The sequence below is a fragment of the Hypanus sabinus genome, chromosome 9, assembly GCF_030144855.1.
Source record: "Hypanus sabinus isolate sHypSab1 chromosome 9, sHypSab1.hap1, whole genome shotgun sequence".
In the NCBI taxonomy this organism is placed as follows: Eukaryota; Metazoa; Chordata; class Chondrichthyes; order Myliobatiformes; family Dasyatidae; genus Hypanus; species Hypanus sabinus.
In genome coordinates this window covers 37,435,957-37,457,152 of record NC_082714.1, presented here as the reverse complement: position 1 = coordinate 37,457,152, position 21,196 = coordinate 37,435,957, and the positions used below count along the sequence as shown (strand labels likewise).

Below are 21,196 nucleotides of genomic sequence, written 5' to 3'. Positions count from 1 at the left end.
AGATACAGAAGGTGTGTGCAGGCTACTTGCCTTTTGATCATTGGTGGGGTTGCAATGGTGCCAGAGAGGGAGGCCTGCGTGCCTGCCGTGTGCATGAGGAATGTTACCCAGGTTTTCTGAGAAATGGATATGGATACAATCTTGGACTATGGATTTCTTTTATGGACAATAGACAATAGGTGCAGAAGTAGACCATTCAGCCTGTCGAGCCTGCATCGCCATTTTTGAGATCATGGCTGATCATCTACTATCAATACCCGGTTCCTGCCTTGTCCCCATATCCCTTGATTCCCCTATCCATGATATACCTATCTAGCTCCTTCTTGAAAGCATCCAGAGAATTGGCCTCCACTGCCTTCTGAAGTAGTGCATTCCAGACCCCCACAACTCTCTGGGAGAAGAAGTTTTTCCTTAACTCTGTCCTAAATGACGTACCCCTTATTCTCAAACCATGCCCTCTGGTACTGGACTCTCCAAGCATCTGGAACATATTTCCTGCCTCTATCTTGTCCAATCCCTTAATAATCTTATATGTTGCAATCAGATCCCCTCTTAATCTCCTTAATTCCAGCGTGTACAAGCCTAGTCTCTCTAACCTCTCTGCGTAAGACAGTCCTGACATCCCAGGAACTAACCTTGTGAATCTACATTACACTTCCTCTACAGCCAGGATGTCCTTCCTTTACCCTGGAGACCAAAACTGTACACAATACTCCAGGTGTGGTCTTACCAGAGCCCTGCACAAATCCAAGAGGATTTCCTTGCTCTTGTACTTAATTCCCTTTGTAATAAAGGCCAACATTCCATTAGCCTTCTTCACTGCCTGCTGCACTTGCTCATTCACCTTCAGTGACTGGTGAACAAGGACTTCTAGATCTCTTTGTATTTCTCCCTTATCTAACTCTACACCATTCAGGTAATAATCTGCCTTCCTGTTCTTACTCCCAAAGTGGATAACCTCACACTTATTCACATTAAACGTCATCTGCCAAGTATCTGCCCACTCACCCAGCCTATCCAACTCACCCTGAATTCTCCTAACATCCTCATCACATGTCACACTGCCACCCAGCTTAGTATCATCAGCAAACTTGCTGATGTTATTCTCAATGCCTTCATCTAAATCGTTGACATAAATTGTAAACAGCTGTGGTCCCAATACCGAGCCCTGTGGCACCCCACTAGTCACCACCTGCCATTCCGAGAAACAACCATTCACCGCTACCCTTTGCTTTCTATCTGCCAACCAGTTTTCTATTCATGTCAATGTCGTCCCCCCAATGCCATGAGCTTTGATTTTACTCACCAATCTCCTATGTGGGACCTTATCAAATGCCTTCTGAAAATCGAGGTACACTACATCCATGGGATCTCCCTTGTCTAACTTCCTGGTTACATCCTCAAAAAACTCCAACAGATTAGTCAAGCATGATTTACCCTTGGTAAATCCATGCTGGCTCAGCCCAATCCTATCACTGCTATCTGGATATGCCACTATTTCATCTTTAATAATGGACTTTAGCATCTTCCACACTACTGATGTTAGGCTGACAGGTTGATAGTTCTCTGTTTTCTCCCTCCCTCCTTTCTTAAAAAGTGGGATAACATTAGCCATTCTCCAATCCTCAGGAACTGATCCTGAATCTAAGGAACATTGGAAAATGATTACGAATGCATCTGAAATTTCCAGGGCCACCTCCTTTAGTACCCTAGGGTGCAGACCATCTGGACCTGGGGATTTGTCAGCCTTCAGTCCCATCAGTCTACTTATCACAGTTTCCTTCCTAATGTCAATCTGCTTCATTTCCTTTGTTCCCCTATGTCCTTGGCCCATCCATACATCTGGGAGATTGCTTGTGTCTTCCTTAGTGAAGACAGATCTAAAGTACTCATTAAATTCTTCTGCCATTTCTCTGTTTCTCATAACAATTTCACCCAATTCATTCTTCAAGGGCCCAACATTGTTCTTAACTATCTTCTTTCTCTTCACATACCTAAAAAAGCTTTCGCTATCCTGGTTTATATTCCTGGCTAGCTTGCATTCGCACCTCATTTTTTCTTCCTGTATTGCCTTTTTAGTTAAGTTCTGTTGTTCCTTAAAAACTTCCCAATCATCTGTCCTCCCACTCACCTTAGCTCTGTCATACTTCCTTTTTTTTTAATGCTATGCAATCTCCGACTTCCTTTGTCAACCACTGTGGCCCCTTTCCCCCCTTTGAATCCTTCCTTCTTCCTTTTCGGTCTTATAGTTTTTTTATATTCTGTGTTTTTCGCCGAAACTTTCTTCTTTTTTCTGTGCGGGGGAGGGGATTTTAGGGTCAATGCTCCTGTTCCGTTTATAGTTTTTTTTGTGCGGGGGAGGGTATTTTAGGGTCAATGCTCCTGTTCCATTTATAGTTTTTTTTGTGCAGGGGAGGGGATTTTAGGGTCAATGCTCCTGTTCCGTTTATAGTTTTTTTTGTGCGGGGGAGGGGATTTTAGGGTCAATGCTCCTGTTCCGTTTATAGTTTTTTTTGTGCGGGGGAGGGGATTTTAGGGTCAATGCTCCTGTTCCATTTATAGTTTTTTTTGTGCAGGGGAGGGGATTTTAGGGTCAATGCTCCTGTTCCGTTTATAGTTTTTTTTGTGCGGGGGAGGGGATTTTAGGGTCAATGTTCCTGTTCCGTTTATAGTCTTTTTTGTGCGGGGGAGGGGATTTTAGGGTCAATGCTCCTGTTCCGTTTATAGTCTTTTTTGTGCGGGGGAGGGGATTTTAGGGTCAATGCTCCTGTTCCGTTTATAGTTTTTTTTGTGCAGGGGAGGGGATTTTAGGGTCAATGCTCCTGTTCCGTTTATAGTCATTTTTGTGCGGGGGAGGGGATTTTAGGGTCAATGCTCCTGTTCCGTTTATAGTTTTTTTTGTGCGGGGGAGGGGGATTTTAGGGTCAATGCTCCTGTTCCGTTTCTAGTTTTTTTTGTACAGGGGAGGGGGATTTTAGGGTAGATGATCGTGACGCCATTCTTTTCTTTCTTGGTTTCATGGCTACCTGGAGAAAAAGTTGTTCAGAGTTATATACTTTGGTAATAAAAGAACCTTTGAATGCTTTCACCTGAAGCCTGATTCTCTTAGTTCATGACACCCCTCCCTTCCTGTGCAACTTCTGATAAAGGGGCAGTGACCTGAAATATGAACTCAGTTTCTGGTCTGAGAGTTGCTGCCAGGTTGAGTCATTTGTGAAGAAGGTGGATGCAATGTTGGCATTCATTTCCAGAGGTATAGAATATAAGAGCAGGGATGTGATGTTGAGGCTCCATAAGTCACTTGTGAGACCACACTTGGAGTACTGTGTGCAGTTTTGGGCTCCATATTTTAGAAAGGATATACTGACAGTGGAGAGGGTTCAGAGAAGATTTACAAGAAAGATTCCAGGAATGAAAGGGTTACTGTATGAGGAACGTCTGGCAGCTCTTGGGCTGTATTTCCTGGAGTTTGGAAGAATGGGGAGGGGGGTGATCTCATAGAAACATTTCGAATGTTAAAAGGCCTGATCAGATTAGATATGGTAAAGTTACTTCCCATGATATGGGATTCTGGGACAAGAGGGCATGACTTCAGGATTGAAGGACGTCCATTTAGAACTGAGATGCAGAGAAATTACTTTAGTCAGAGAGTGGTAAATCTGTGGAATTTGTTGCCACGAGCAGCTGTGGAGGCCAAGTCATTGGGTGTACTTAAGGCAGAGATAGATAGCTTCTTGATTAGCCAGGGCATCAAAGGGTATGGGGTGAAGGCAGGGGAATGGGAATGACTGGAAGAATTGGATCAGCCCATGATTGAATGGCAGAGCAGACTTGATGGGCCAAATGGCCTACTTCTGCTCCTACACCTTATGGTCTTATGGTCTAACCCACTGAGTATTTCCAGTATCTGTGGTTGTCTTTTGATTTTTTTTCACACAAAGAGATGAACAGAGTTAAACTATCAATTGAAATAAAAGGGTGAAATCATGGAAATCTAAAACGGAGAAATTATTGAAACCACTCAGTGGGTCAAGCAAAGTCCATATGAGCAAAATAGGACAATGATTTAGGTTATGGAGTTTGTACGTTTTCCCCGCGACCGCACAAGCTTCCCGCAGGTGCTCCGATTTCCTCTCACAGTCCAAAAACGTACCAGTTGGCAAGTTAATTGGTCATTATAAATTGTGCTGAACAGGCTGGGGTTCAATTGGCCATTTCTGGGTAGCATGGTTTGAAGGGATGAATAATTTTTTTTAAACTAACTAAATAAATTTGTTAAGGAAACAATTAATTCAAAAAAATAGCAATCAGACTACGAAGAGGAAAAATGTGCTAAGGTTAGGGGCCTGAATAGCACGGAAACAAATCTTCAATGAATGAAAGGCATTATTCAGATACATGCAAGTTTTTATAGCTACATCTCTGAACGGTTTGGGAACAGGTTCAGATTCAGCTGAAAGACAGTATGGGTGGAGGAGGAGGGAGAGAACAGGTGGAGGGGGGAGGGAGAGTACGGGTGGAGGGGGAGGGAGAGTACAGGTGGACGGGGAAGGAGAGTACGGGTGGAGGGGGCAGGGAGGAACTGGAAGTCCTCAGCCCATTCTGCCAATGGATGGAGTTGCATTGGGTTAGATTTCCACGGTGAAGATAAGCTGACTGGAAACACAAATTTGAAGACTATCAAAACAGTGGAGAGCAGTAGAGTTGTCAGAAGAGGTGAGTGAAGAGAAAGAATGGAGTCAAGGTAGGGAGATCAGTTCTGTGGGACAGAGTAGGCTGAAACAGTAGGCCTACCAGCACCTTGGGGAGGAGGTTAATGTGCACTGTGCAAGGTTGGGGCACTAATGTAGATGGAGGTCATAATTATTTGACCTATTAGACAAATCAATCACTGTTATATAAAGTTGCCACGTAACCAGAACACAGTAAGGCTTCAGAGACATCAATAGTGCTCTCAAATTCATCTTACAGTAAGAATAAAACAGAATGAAGACTTCAAATTAAATATAATGGCTTCAAGTGGAAGTTATTCTATGTCACATAAATACGCCCTTGGAATGTCTTGGCTTGAATTCAGAAAGCCACTTGAAATACATGGGCTAGTTACAATTTTGCTTGAGTTAAACAGAAAATCAGTACAGCGGTGTAATTAAAGGACAAGAACTGGAGAGATGTTAAACCTCAGTTTTTTCTTAAAAGTAGTGTTGGAACACTGCAAATCTTGAAAAGCATTAAATGTTGAAGAAATGTTTTAGTGGTGAAAAGGCAGCTGTATCTCTGGGGCTGTGAGAATCACAGGGAGTGTCTGTGGTGATGAAAGAGTGAATTGGAATTCCTTTGGAATGCTGAAAGGGGAGAAGATAACAATATTTCCCAGGTGTGTACAGTGTCTTGGGAAAGTACTTAGCCCATTTTCACATTTTACCGTCTCATTTTCTAAATTTAAATATATTGAAGGAGGATTTTTCAGCTAATCTGCAAACCATTGTGCATCATGTCAAATCAAAATAAGAATTACAAAACCTTTCATCAATTTACTAAAAATTAAAAACTAACATTGTGAGGCTGATCCCTTTGTAATTACTATGCTAACTTTCCTCAGTAGCAATATATCACCTGAACAAATCACCCAACACGTTGATGTAGAAAATTGGAGGATCATGTATTTTCAATTACTTTATAAGAACGCAGTAAATGCCCCTTCTCTCTGTAAGGTCCAGCAGTATGGTAGATTTTGAACAGACCAAACCAAAATAAGGATACAAGTACATTCGAGATAAGTCAGAGATGCACAAATCTGGGGAAGGCTACAAAATCATTTCAAAGGCACTGAACACATGTCAGAGCTCAGTGCAGTCCATTGTGAAAAAGAGGAAAAATATAAAACCACAGCTACACTACTTTGGTCAGGCCGCCCCTCTAAACTTAACTTCTAGAGCAGAATGGCACTTGTAAGAGAAGTTTCTGTTCATCAACAGTCACTCTGACTGAGCTGCGGAAGTCAGTGGCTTCAACTGGAGATGGAGTCACTGGGTCCACCATCTCTAACACTTTGCCCATAAAGACTTCTGCAAAGCGTCATTTAGAAGCTACTGTAAAAATGTAGAAGAAAGTCTCGTGGTCAGATGAAAGTAAAGTGGAACGTTTTGGCCTCAGCACAAAGTGGTACGAGTGGCATAAGTCTAATACTACGCATTAGCCAGCTAACACCGCCCCTACAGTATAGTGCAGGTAGCATCATGCTTTGCGGATGCTTTTCAGCAGCAGGGACTGGAAATCTGGTCAGGATTGATAGGGCGATACACACTGCTAAATACAAGAAGCTCCTGGATAACCAGCTGCAAGCTTCTGCCGTATAGTATAAACTGGACAGGAAGTTTGTATTTCAGCAAAACATCAACCCAAAGTACACTGCCAGAGCAACCATGAAGTCGCTTCAAATGAAGAAAATTGAAGTTCTTGACTGGCCCAGTCATAGTCCTGACCTTAACTTGATTGAACATCTCTGGCAAGACCTCAAGCTTAACGTCCACCACAGGTCCCCAACTAGCCTGGTATAGCTTGGCCAATTTGCAAGGAGGAATAAGCAAGAGACTCGTCGAACAAGACTACTGACTGTAATTGCTGTGAAAGATGGTTTAATTCAGCGCTGAGCAAAGGCGGCTAAACACTTTGAACTGCTGACATTTCAGTTTTTGAATTTTTAGTCTTTCATGCTTTGCAAGTTTCTCAGATACTTGGGCTCCACTGTGAAAAAGCAGCATGTGATTCACAAATGAAAATTCTCAGCTAAATTGATCGAAGTCTCCGACTGCAATACTCATTGATGTGAACAATGGCTGGGGGGGGGGGGGGTGGTGGGTTGTATAGTTTTTCAAGACTATAGTGGCAAAAATTGAAAGGGATGATGTACTGAGCGTGGTGGTGCACAAGGTTAGGAAGGGTTTTTTTTTAACAACTGCAGAACTGACAAGATTCTCACACCTGCATTTCTTTTCCCGTTCCCCAATCCTCCCACAAAGAATGAGGACAGGGTTCCTCTGGCTCTCACTTTCCAACCCCATGTGCCAACACATTGAATGGATCATCCCTGGTAATTTAAACCACTATCAAGGAAATACACACCTGACAAATACTGCCTTCCTCTCCCCTTTCAACATCCAAAAGGGAACATTACATCACTCCTTCATCTCCACTAACACTCACTCTCCTTCTCACAGCCTGCCCATGACACACAACATCTGCTCTTTCACCATTTCCCTTCACACTATCCAAGGATCTAAACACTCCTAGGTGAAGACTGGCTTACTCGGGCTGAAGCTTTTATTTCTAATTTAGAGTAATGGATTGATGTCCATGAAGTAGATTCTATTTTTGAGAAACCAAATATACATTGGGCAACTGCTTTGTGGAATACGGTTTAGTCCAGAAGGATGAAACCAAAATTCCGGCCACCTGTCACTTTAATTCACCCTACCACTCCCATCTCCGTATCTCTGCCCTCTTGCATTATTGCAAAGAAGCCCAGCATAAGCTTGTTGACATGACCTCGGGACTCAACAACAAATTCACCACCTTCAGATAGCCAGCCTTTTCAATTTGTAATAAAGCAAACAAATTCTGTTCAAAAGGTCATCAATATGTAAAGTTAGTTCAGTTCTATTCTCTCCAGAGATGTTATTTCCAGCACTCTGGTTTACAGAGGGAAACCTTGCTCTTTGTCTTCTCCACTCCTCCCCTTCGCTGCTATTTTAAACATGCTTGCTTTCTAAACTTGCCCAGTTCAAAATAAAGGTCATCAACCTGAAATGTTAATCTCTCTCCACAGATGCCACTTGACTTGCAGAGTACTTCCAGCACCTTTTGTTTTATTATCGGAGTTGAAAGATCAGGCATTCAAATCCACTGGAGACAAGGTTCAAACATAGCATCATTTCTTTATTTTTGTCTATACAGAATTAAATCTTGCTGATTTTAGCAAAACAGGAAGTTGAAACCTATTGACACATTCCGGACTAGAGTGCTGGAAAGATTGAAATATCTACTGAAGTGTGAAAACTGAGAAATTTTGACGGTTGCAGAACTGGAGAAAGTAAGTGCTGTGAGTTGACGTCTAATATAGTGACTGTATTGCAAAATGCATTTCACTATTCATCAAGAAATGTAAAATCTCTAAAGACAGTAGGTTAATCAAAATTTCTCATATTCAATCAAAATAGCAGGAGGTATACTGCCATTTCAACAATGTATCAGCCATAGTAAACCTCACATGGGTCAACATCGAGTCAGAATCAGGTTTAACATCACTAGTATATGTTGTGAAATTTGTTAATTTTGCAGCAGCAGTACAATGAAATACATGATAAAAAATATACAGAAAAACAGAGTTACATTAAGTACATACATATATAGTCAAATTTCAGATTCAGATTATTGTCATTTAGAAACCACAAATGCAATGCAGTTAAAAAATGATAAGTAGTTCAAAAAAACAGAAATTTTAAGTAGTGAGGTTGTGTTCTTGGGTTCAATGTCCACTTAGAAATTGGAAGGGAGTGGGGAAAAAGCTGTTCCCAGATTGCTGAGTGCGTGTCTTCAGGCTCCTGTACGTCCTTCTTGGTGGTAACAATGAGAAGAAGGCATGTCCTGGGTGGTAAGGGTTCTTGGTGATGGAAATCACTTTTCTGAGGCCACACTCCTTAAATATGTCCTAGATACTACGAAGGCTAGTATCCAATGACGGATCTGTGCAATTTTACAATTCTCTGCAGCTTGCTATGATACTGTACCGTAGCCCCCCCCCCCCACCCCCAATACCATATGGTGATGCAGCTAGTCAGAATGCTTGCCAAGGTACATCTGGAGAAGCTTTTGAATGTTTCAGGAGATAAACCAAATCTCTTCAAACTCCTGACTTTAGCCGCTGTCTTGCCTTCTTTATAGCCGCATCAATATGTTGGGACCAGGTAAGATCCTCAGAGATCTGGATGCCCAGGGACTTGAAATTGCTCACTCTCTCCACTTCTGATCCCTCTATGAGGATTGGCTTGTGCTGCAACGTCGTACCCTTTCTAAAATCCACAATCAGCTCTGCGTCTTACTGATACTAATAGTTGTGACACCACTCAACTATTTGGACACATCGCTCCTGTTGGCCCTCTTGTCAGCATACGAGATTCTGCCAACAAAGGCTGTATCATCAGCAAATTTATAGATGGTATTTGAGCTAAGCTTAGCCACACAGTCATGGGTATAGAGACTTAAATGGCTTTAGCTGTTGTCACCGTGTGATGTACTCTAGTTTAAAATTTGGTATGCTTGACATCAATTAATTACAATGTACAGCAATGCACAAAATGTTCACTTTGTGCAAGGACCAAGTATCTATCTCTAACACACTGGATTACTGATTAATTTGCACTTGTTCAAATTCAAACAATGTTCTTCAAATCATTAAGAATTTGCACAGCAAAGTAGCTATCAGTTTGCTCATCAGATCTGTGATAATTAGCACCAGATCTCCTGAGAGTTCCCCTTTGATCCCTATTCCTTAGCACGCATTATTAAAAAAATATAAAATATTCATGTTACAATATGTTCCCAGACATAATTTTCCATTTTAGCATCTGCTAATTTTATTGAATATTGAATATTGAAACTTCCTTTATTCCCCTTGCAGCAATTTTCTGCAGAGTATGACTGCAATTAGCAGCAGTCAAAATGAGAGCTTTATTCCAGAGATTCAATATTAAGTTCACTCTGAAACCCACCCAGAATAGCCAAAAATAAACTTTACACATCGATCACCATTAATTCTTTTTATTTATTATAACCAGGCATTTTGGAAGGCAATACTTAATCGCAATAATGTAAGGACTCATAAAATATTACAACTAATCTCTGATTCAAGAATGCCAAATTCACAACTTCTGGGTTGAATTAAGAAATGTAAAATCAATGAGTTCTCAGGATGAATAATGTAGAAACATTCAGGGCTACATATGCTCACAATTCAATTCATTAAACTACAACAGAACTCCATCAACCACATTAGGAAGAGAACATTTCTTATCTCTCCCTTGAAATACATTGATATCATTGTTTGGCATTATTTGCTCCATTTTTCACTATGGTAATTTTCATGGTAATTATTCAGTTCTCTCAAAGATAAGAAGAAAATAAATCATAAATGAAGTGCAGAGCCTTTCATGTACAAACAGGGTGACATACAGCAGTTTGGTGAATACTGTTGGGGCTTCAATACACTTTAATACATTGAGTGCAAGATGAAAAGGGGAGAAACAAAACTAAATCTATTGCATCGTCAGAAGCTACTCAGTTGTGGTGCCCATTGGTCTAGTTGAAATACTGAGCAGACTTTGTGTCTAGCAAGATATCAGAGTGTTTGATTTCTTTAAAGTATCAATTATTGTATGACATAAACAAATATAGCTAGTTTGTAAATTATTCTAGCATGCTTTTGGTTTAGTATGTAATGGATTAAAGTTGTGATTTTTGCAAAGCTATCCACACAAGCCAAACAGCTTGGCCAAAACAGAAATGAGATTTATGATCGCACTGATACAGTCTGCAAACCCATTTAAGTACTACACTTTACTTTAAAGAACCATGTGATTCAGAAAGTAGATCATATATTTAATGCAAATATATATGCCAGCCCTAATGAATGACAGTCATGCATGAAGTGTGCATGGTGGTTTTAATGAGGGCAATTAATTCGAACAAATTGACTAAATTTCTCAAAACAACCAGATTGTGGTTAAATATTCATTCAGTTTGCTGGTGTTGGAAGCCAAATTCACAACCTGTTAACAAATAGATTCATGCCCAGGATTGCTCATATGTTGTGCACCTGATGTCAACCAACGTCTAGCAATTTGTCTTGCCAAGACGAGAAGGAAACATAATAAAGTGAAATATTAGCCCAGGATATCCATCCACTGGACATCAAGTAAATGAATTACATTAGCACAGCATTACAGGTTTAATGCCAGAAGTGCTCACTTACTTCAGGGGTTCAAGTTGCAAGCTCATGCAGCAGAAATTCACAGCAAACCGTCAAAAGGGAATGGAGTGAGCCTCTCGCAGGCACTGATATTGACTGAAATTGAGTGAGATGAATCTGAGAACTGCTAGGCCTCACCATAATATCTTTGTCAGAAAGGAAATATCACCAATTATCTTTATTTTCCCTGAAATGATCCAAGGTTTGCAATTAATGCTTTTTACCTCTCTCAGGAGGGATTACATGACTGCTGGTCGATGGGGAGCATTATGGGGTCATGATAGTTGATTGCAATATGACTATATGGGACAGGCTTAATGTATTAACTATCCCTACACTATCCATCATTTCCATTTGTTCATCTAATTTGTCCGTAATTCAAATCAGTTTAATTAGCAGTGTTGGGCCTTAAAACGCATCAACACATTGAGCCCAAGATGAAAGGGAGAGTTAAATAATTAATCTAATTGCATCTTTACAAACTATTCAAGTGTGTGCCCATTAATAAAACTGTCAGAGCAGCAGATACTTCAATTCCTTGGGAAAAAACAAGTTTTGCAGACGGACAACAAAGTGCAACAAACTAAAACCGAGAGACCCAGCCAAAAACCATGGAGGGAAATTAAAATTATTAAACACAATATTAAGTCCCAAAAGCTGTGAGGTCTCCATGCAAAAGATGAGGTGTTGTTTCTCAAGCAGGTGTTTTATATTGCTGGATCAATGCAAGATAGGGAGGATAGAGCCTGGCGTGGAGACAGAATTAAAGTTACGTGACAGGAAGCTCAAAGCTTCCCTCAGGGACTGAATAATAAGTGCTGTGAAAAGCAGCTTCCCAAACGTGTGCCTGCTTTCTCCACATTGTGAGCATGCAGTATAACACATGAACTGGAAGATGGTCAAATGAACAACTAACTACATGAGCACACAGGTATAGACTTGATGGGTTATTGAGTTCCTTGTGATGGAAGGAGAATCAACATTAGCAGGAATTGCATTTTCCAAGGTTGCACGGCCAAGTGCAATGAGAAGGGGAGTGGCTAAAACACCTCCTCTACTGCCTGCAATTCCCCCTCATTCAGCTCTCCTTCTAGCCAGGTATTAGTATTTCCCTTGTTCTTGCTTTCCACCATATAAATCTTCCACAATGTCAAATTACCTGCAAAAGGATTCCATCATCAGCCACTTCAACTCAATTACCCACTCCCCCCACCTTCCCTTTCAGCATTCCAAAAGCATCCTGCCTGGTCCATTTTCCCATCTCCGTCCACTACTGCATTCTGACAGTTTTAAAAGTAGTTTTACCACAATAACTTTGATCTGCACCTCATCACAGATATTAGACCTATTCTCTCCACTCCTCCTCTTCATCTCTGAAACCTGTTTGTTTCCTCCCTTTTCCTATTCTGATAAAGGATCATTGACCCGGAATATTGAATATTGCTCACTCCACTGATGGTCCCGAGCAGCTGAATGCTTCTAGCATTTTTGTTTGGAATTTCTTTTATTTGAACAAAGTTAATAATCTCTGACTGAGAAGAGAGATTGCCAAGGTTCCCCCACTCTCAGAAAAATCACTCATACTTTAAACACTATGTTTAATAAAGTGGTCAAATGTTGGGCTGTAAATTAAGATTAATTTAATGGAACCTCAAAATTATAGAACATGAAGAAGCTTATCCAAGTACCCAATCATAAACCCCCAAACAAATTTTCTGTTCTTCAGGCCTCAATCTATGAAGACAACCCACCTCCATCCCCCCCACCTCCATCCCCTGGCAACCTGAACTAAAGTCCCAAATTAGGCAGAAAGTTTGAAGATAATAATAACTCATCAGCGGTGATTTGTAAGTTCGTGGCCTAAGGTAGAAGGAGATGAATTATTAACTTCAAACTTTCTGTATTATCACTCAAAAAGTTGAACTGCATGTGCATGTAATGAGAGCTGTAACTCATCTCTTTCTACCTTAAGCCACAAACTTATCAATCACCCCTGCTGTGGACACTTTCTGGAGGTCCAAGATCCATATGCTCCACAACCGCTGGGTTAAGTGTGTAAGTGTAGGAGGGGACTATGTTGAAAAATAAATGTGTTAGGTTTTCTGAAATTGACTCTTTCTACCTTAGGCCACAAAGTTATCAATCACCCCTCGTATGAAATAGTTAAGTTAAAATAAGTAACACAGAAACAAAAAAAAATTGGGTTTGTGGGTTTAACGTCTATTTAGAAATCATTTGGAAGAGGGAAAGAAGCTGTTCCTCAATCACTGAGTGTGTCCTTCAGGTTTCTGTACCTCCTTCCTGATGGTACCAGTGAGAAGAGGGCATGTCCTGGATGGTGGGGCTTCTTTGTAAACCAACTACCCCAACGTTAGCCCTATCACCCTGGGTCCCATCCCCCTGCCAAATTAGCTTAAACCATCCTAAACAGCTCCAGCAAACATAGTACTTGTTATTTGTAGAGCCTCGTTCTGTGAAAATTGGCTGACATAACACAGTTTACAAAATAGGTAATTCACTGGAAATGCTAAGCATTGTCTTGAAGATGAGGAGCTTCGTAAATTTAGACTCTGACAACTACAACTATACTCTGTAACCAAATATTTTGATGTTCTAACCACAGGTTTCGCAATCACTAAATTAATGGCTGTAAACCAGTTAGTGTAGACTCAAGTAATGAGACATAGGAAATATGAATGGGGCAGATCATTTGTCCTCTCTACTTTTCTGTAAGATCATAGATAACCTTTCATCAAAACATCACTTCCCTGCACCAGTCTCTGAATTCCCTTCACATAAAAAAATCTATCTCTGCCTTGAACATACTCAATAAATAAGATCTATAGACTTTTGAGAGGAAGACTACTGAAGAAACATTGTCCGCTGAGAAAAGCTGTATCTTCTGATCTTTGTACTGAATCCCTTATTCTAGACAAGGCAGCCTAGGAGAACAACTCCTCTTTTATGCATGATAAGTGTTACGTATATTTCAGAGACATCACCTCTCATCCTTCTAAATTTAAGAGGGCATAAGACCAATGTACTTAATCCATTATCCTAGGAATTAGTTAGGTGAACTTTTGATACATCTCCTTTATATCCTTCCTATGTTAGGAAATGAGATGTGTCCAGTATTTTCTAGATGTAGTTCCACTAGGGCTCAATGCAAAATAAGCAAGGCTTCACTTCTCTATTACCCAAGTGCTGACAAGGAGCTTCCAATCCCTGTCCCTCTCTTCCCCAACTACTTGAACCCAATCTGGCTCTAAGCAAGATACGTACAGTGCCTATTCAATTGTTCGCATGGCTTTGGGTTGCTTGGGGACGTGGGAGTGACTAAAGAAATGTTTTCCCAGAAATCTGGTAAGAACAGTATCGAGGGTGAAATATAGCAGCTGAAGGGAGCAACTGCAGGTAAATTTAAGGATTTTGATATATTTGCCTCTTCTTATAAAAGTTACATAGATATGATCCCAATATTTAAAGCGCGTGATTACCTGCTGCTGCATTAACTTGTCTTTATACATCAAAATCTTTCCTTTAATCACTGCTGGCAGGAATTCTTTATAATGCAAACAAACTATAAGCTCTTAGAAACTTAGACAAGTTTGTGTCTCAAGACTTTTTATGTCATGTCATGCATATTTTTTAAATGAAATTAATTAGAAACTGCAAATAAATACACCACAAGCTATTTTCAATCAACAAATTATAATGATCACAGATAAAAGTTTAAAATGTTAGCTGAGGCTACAATAAATATTAGAACACAATTACTCAGAAATTCAATTGCATAACACTTTCTTTTCAAGGTTATGTAACTGAAGATTGATTGTACCACATTTAACTCCACAGATTCAAACTACTGCTCCTGGGTGAGACACCAAAAGAGCCCCAACTAATTACACATAGGATGGTATAATTTCTTGTAAAATGCTATTTTTGGAGAACCTAGAACACAATGCCTTACCTTGGTACCTCTATAGCCAAGTATCACCAGGAAAATTTGGTCTTCCTAATGCATTGCCAGACTGAGAGGTCTATCAAATAAGTTGAATTTTTAATAATTTTCAACTTCTTCCCCCATCAGATCAACATCTCACATCATCCAGTAATCATATATCTTTCTGATATTCAGAGTTGAAGGCTCATACCCTAATTTGCTCCACATTGGTGGCATTATCAAAGTAGATAATCAAAGTAGATCATTATCAAAGTAGACGTATGTCACATTTTCTTACTGGCATACTCAATACATCCATTATAGATTAATAACCACAATAGAATGAATGAAAGACTGCACCAACTTCGTTGTTCAACCAGTATGCAAAACACAACAAACTGTGCAAACACAAAAATAAAGAAATAATAAATAAATAAGTAAGTAAGTAAGCAAGCAAGCAAGCAAGCAATAAATATCAAGAATGTGAGATGAAGAGTCCTTGAAAGTGAGACCATAGGTTATGGGAATATTTCAACGTTGGGGCAAGTGAAGTTGACTGAAGTTATCCCCCTCTGGTCAAGAGTGTGATGGTTGAGGAAAAATAACTGTTCAGTAAGCTGGTAGTGTGAGTCCTGAGGCTCCTGTGCCTTCTTCCTGATGACAACAGCAAGAAGAAAGCATATGCTGGGTGGTGGGAGACTCTATGTATGCTGCTTTCCTATAACAGCCTTTCACGTAGATGTGTTCATCTACGGGGAAGGGCTTTACCCGTGATGGACTTGGCCAAATCCATTTTTGTAGGATTTTTCACTCAAGGGCATTGGTGTTTCCATACCAGGCTGTGATGCAGCCAGTCAATATACTCTCCACTGCTCATCTATAAAAGTTAAGTTTTACATGTCATGCTGAATCTCCACAAACCCCTAAGCAAGTAGAGGCGCTGCCATGCTTTCTTCATAATTGCATTTATGTGCTGGGCCCAGGACAGGTCCTCGGAGGAACTTGAAGTTGCTAATCCTCTCCATCTCTGGTCCTCCAATGAGGACTGGGTCATGGACCTCTGATTTCCTCCTCCTGAAGTCAATAATCAGTTCCTTGGTCTCCAGGATGGCATTGTGGCACCACTCAGCCACATTTTCAATATGCTGATTCGTCACCACCTTTGCTTTGGCCTGTGACAGCGGTGTCAATAAGTATTGCATTAGAGCTGTGCTTAGCCAGATAGTCATAAGTATAAAGAGAACAGAGCAGGGGACTAAGCATGCAGCCTGGTGGTGCAGCTGTGCTTATGGAGAATGTGGAGGAGACGTTGTTGCTGTCTACCCATCACTTCACTGGTATCCCTGTAACCACCACGGACAGATGCAGGGTCAGACCGGGATCAGAAGTCACACTCCTGAGTATGCATATTGTAGCCAGTTAGTGTTTCATTGCAGTGGTATTTAACTCCCTTCCTCTCATTCCCATCTTCCTCAGTCATGACCAAATACACAGCAATGTTAAAACTCCCTGCTTATCTTCATCCTTGTTCCAGGAAAGAAAACGCTACTTAGTTTGACGCTGTAAAGGAGTGGTATTTATTTAGTGTTAGTTACTACTGCTGTGCCACAGTGTCTGCATCAGCTTCAGTTTGAGCGTTTTAGTTAACGGCTCTGTTGGCCTAGCATTTGTTTTTCCTTTAATTCTACACAGTTCTTATTAAAGGTTAGTGAACTGTTCATCTGCTTCAGTGTCTTTCCCTCTGCACTTAGGCCATCGTCACACACCCCTCTCAATCCCTCAACCTCCAACCATTCATTAGTTTTGTAAGCCCTCTCTCTGACCGTCCAGCAACCATCTCTGACCCAATGTACTCCCATCTACCTCTCCACCAGAATACAAGTGGTACCACCAGACCCCAGTCCAATCTTCTCCCCATGCTGAGTTCTGATATCCCCACCCAATGCTGAACTCAGTACAAATCTATTTGGTATCATGGCTGTCAACAATCCCAAACCCAACCTTGGGGAACATCATCAAAGATAATGGTACTTAACCACAACTCTGAAAGCGATTAGGAAAGCTGTCATCTCTGTTGCTCCACCTCCTCAAAACACACTTTTGAGTGCATTACATTAATCTTGAAAAATTTTTTAATTTTATCAATTGGAAACTTAATTCGAAAAATCTTTCAAAAAACAATGATTAAATAGCTTTCCTGGGTGTTGTTTCTAGATGTTGAGGAATTCACCATCAGCAGAACAATCAAGAACAAGTAAAGATTTGATGGTATTTGAATGACTTATGAAATTCTCACTATGAAAACAGGTCTACTAAGATACAAATCAACAACAGGCAATCTTTAAAACAAAATATTCAAGTGTATGTACAACTCTGAAGAGATTTTCTGAGAAGATTGATAAAAATCAATATGATACCAATGGAGAAGTGCTCTGAACAAGTTCAAATCTTCATTTATTATCAAAGCATGGATCCATATACAACTTGAAATTTGTATTCTCCAGATAGCCATGAAAATAAAATCATTCAGAGAGAAACATCAAACCCACCTCCCCATGCAAAAATGAATAGTGTCTCGATCATCAACACAACCCCCCAAAAAAACTCAACAGGTCCATTGACCCCCAAAAACAACCCCTTCCCCACACAAAAAAACAAACAGAACGCCCAAACACCCTTCCCTTGCACAACAAAACAGAAAAGGAACGGGCAATTAAAAAAACACAGAATATAAGTCTGAAGAAGTCCGTAGTCGATAAACACAGAACCGCAATACCATCCTGCACTGTCACCAGCGAGACACAGCTATAGGCTGATCACAGACTCTGTCTCTGGCAGCAATCAGAAGGCAAGCAGTCGGCACTGAAACTCTCGCTCACTTCCACATTCGCCTCCAAGGCTCAATCTGCATCAATGCTTTCAATGGCAAAATGGAGTCGCGCTGCAGCCCGCTCCCCATCTCAAAGTTTCTTCACATCGAGACCATCTAAGTACACGCTCGCTTCCTGGAATCTTCTCGGAGACAGCAAAGTACTGGATCACTCAAATGATCTCCAAACTGTAAATCGCAGACTCTAATTCTAATAGTCACAGAAACACATTTAAGGTGAAAAACAAACTTAAAAGAAGTAAAATGCATATTTTCGTGAGCTATCTGGAAGTTGTCAACCGAGGGAGTGTTGTAATCTGGCGCCACCTTGACCGGAGGTTTGAGGGTTAATTCAGTTAATCATCATAAAGAAGAACCATCTCTTAATTATTTCTGTTGAATAAAAATGTTTAGAATTTTGAAATCAAAGATTGGTAAAACCTGCCAATAATGCTTGATAATAAATCCAGACCCTACCATCTGTTCCAACTCTACCAGCTACTATTTTATCCATCCCTACCTCAACTTCCATGGTCATCATTGAACTTCCACCTACCATTTGTTTTCCCATTACAACCATCAGACACTCAACCATTTACCCAACCATTGCAATCCCTTCCCAACTGCATTTTTCATAATCCTCTCTGCCCAATATGCATCATCTATCAAACAAATTCTCTTTTCCTATCCCTGACTTCACCCCCTAATCCTCCAAACTCCAAAGATAAGCAGAATTACCCTTTACGGGTTTGGTTAACACCTGATTCTGCTTTGACCCACAACCCCGCCAATGCCTGTTTCTTCTTGAATGTCTTCTGAAGAAGGTTTTCCAAACTCCAAAGCCTTCCTGTCCTCAAGCTACCAATGACATAACAGAAATAACGCAATTAATTTTTCTAGGACGCTTGGGAACTCTGTTCTTTAGAGTTTCCTGAGCTCACAACAGCATTCCCACACCGATCTTGCCTTTAGGCTAAAGTACAAGCCATTAAGTATGCAGTTCTCAGTCAGCAATTAAAAAGAAAGACAGTACATTCATTGTTTGTAAGCTTATTATTCTCAAATTTTGTTGTTAACAATATAAACATGCAGATGAATGCACTTAATGTACAGTGTACCCTTAAAGCACTGTGCCAAAAGTAATTACCTCAGATCTTCAACCTTTTCAGCAGCCTTCACCTAGTGGGTTTTCCAAAGTCCAGAAATGTGTAGGTAAATGTTGAAATGAATACAGGCATCTTCAAGATAATATATCTTTGACCCAATGTTTTTCTATTACAGCATCACTTACCTTTCAATCTGCCTCCTTTAAAACCTAGGTTAGGTTCAATGACTATTTCGTACTGGAACCTCTGTCATTACTTCTATAAGTTCATTAGTTTTTGGAACCAAGCGTAATTCAGAAAGTGTGCACCTCGGATGGTTATTTTTTGGGTTGCATTGCTGCAGTCCCCACATTGGATTCTGTAGACCACATTGGTTTTGTCTGCGTTGGCTTTCCTGCAAGCATTACGTCAGCCAAACTGGGAGAATCCATGAACATCAACTGCCTGTAAAGCAGAATGACCGACTCTCCCTCGTCTCTACCCGTGAAGACTGAGAAGGGCAAAAATTCGTCTGGGCATCAGTGGAAGTCATGGCGCAAGCAAACACATGGCATCCAAGGAATCAAATTCCAGTTTACATATCAGTCAACGATGCACGAATACAGCCGAATGAAACAGTGTTCCTCTGGAGCCAAGGTGCAAAATGTACACAGCACATTCAAAATAACGAGCACAGACACAGTCACGTAAAAAAGAATTGTGTATGTGTATGTGTGTTTCCAAGAAGCATGGTTCCAGACCACAATGCACAAAGTTCACCACGCAACCAATCAGCAGAAAGATCTCCTCCCAACATCACAACTGAGTTTCCAAAATGCAACCAATCAACCAGTGGATAAGTACATTAAGGCCAAACATTTGGAAGACACATCACAATCAACAGCGAACTGATGGTGTCTCGTCATATGGTGACAAACCCTTGCAAGCAAATTGCCTACGTCAGAGAACAACTCAACCCAACTGTAGGCCACGATCTCAACAGGCTTTGTGCAGACAACCACAGAACACCTACTCTTACTAAATAAAAGAACAAAATATTTATTTACTTCCACACTTACTTGAAATGGTCAGGGAGATAAATGGACTCGTCTTATTTTCCCCATTCTTTTCATTGACTGCTTGTACATAGTATTTTCCTGTGTCTGCTGCGGCCGTTGAAAGCAGTACTAGATGATTGTCAAGTGTAATCGCACTGTCAAAGAAAAGCACAAAAAAAACATGAGCATGGTTAACCCAATCTTCCATGAAGTCTTTCAGAACTGTTAAATATAATTTCAATAGCTAGTAACAAATTTTGCTGGGAATTATCAGATGTTGAAAATTCCCTCAAACTCTCACAGACAGAAGAAAAATCTCTTGACTTTCAATGTTGTGCAGGAAAATGCAGCCTTATTACCCCTAACATAACACGCTTATAACATGAACGTTTTCCAACTGCAGACAATGTTTGTCAAAACACTAGGTGAAAACTGGTTGGAAGATGGCAAGAGAGCTACCTGAACACATGAAAGAGCCCAATAGTTCAGCTCCCACCCAAAAGACAGGACTTTAAACAATATCGCATTCACTCAGTATTGAATCGGACTGGTGCTCTAGATCACACTGTAATCAGTACATTTATCTGGCAGCTAGGTCAAGTAGACTTCCACAAAAATATAATGGAAATCAAACACAGACAACAAATATGTCAACCTCTGCTTAACTTAATTGCTTAATTATCCAGGTAAATGCTAAGAATTTGCACTTCATTCCTCAAATTAGGAAAACACATGAATACTAAGAATTCAAGACCAAAAGACAAGGAACAGAATTAGGCTGTTTGGCCCACCGAGTCTGCTCTGCCATTCCATCATGGGTGATTTGTTGTCCCTCTCAACTCCATTCTTCTGCCTTTTCCCCATAACCTTCCTACTCACACCCTACATAACCTCCACATGTATTGGGTATATTATATGCAGCCAGTTCTTTGATTTTTAAGTATTAATTCCTATGAATGTAATCTCATCTCCTGTTACTAAATAAGAAATTGAAACCTCAACATTTGTTTTGAGAACTTTCAATCATCAGTGGAATCTGCTTTGATGCGACAAAGTGTAAGGATTGACGACAGGGCACACTGGCTGCAATGTCCTATACTCTTCCGGGGCTCTGATGGGCAAATGGTAAATCTCACTCTCAACTTCTGCTATACTCTGCTAAAATGCTGAACAGTTATAAACTCTTCTTTTGAGAGAGCTTCTTTGTGCAATTTC

At 40.5% G+C, this 21,196-nt stretch overlaps 1 protein-coding gene across 2 annotated transcripts in view; it reads right to left on the bottom strand.

The window, feature by feature from the left end:
* The window catches only part of sdk1a (sidekick cell adhesion molecule 1a), a 781,818-nt gene that overhangs the window by 397,451 nt on the left and 363,171 nt on the right, over nt 1-21,196 (bottom strand). For both annotated transcript variants that reach the window (XM_059979483.1, XM_059979484.1), the window contains exon 5: nt 20,003-20,136. In XM_059979483.1, coding sequence (XP_059835466.1) covers nt 20,003-20,136 — 134 coding nt within the window. The remainder of the gene's footprint in view (nt 1-20,002; nt 20,137-21,196) is intronic.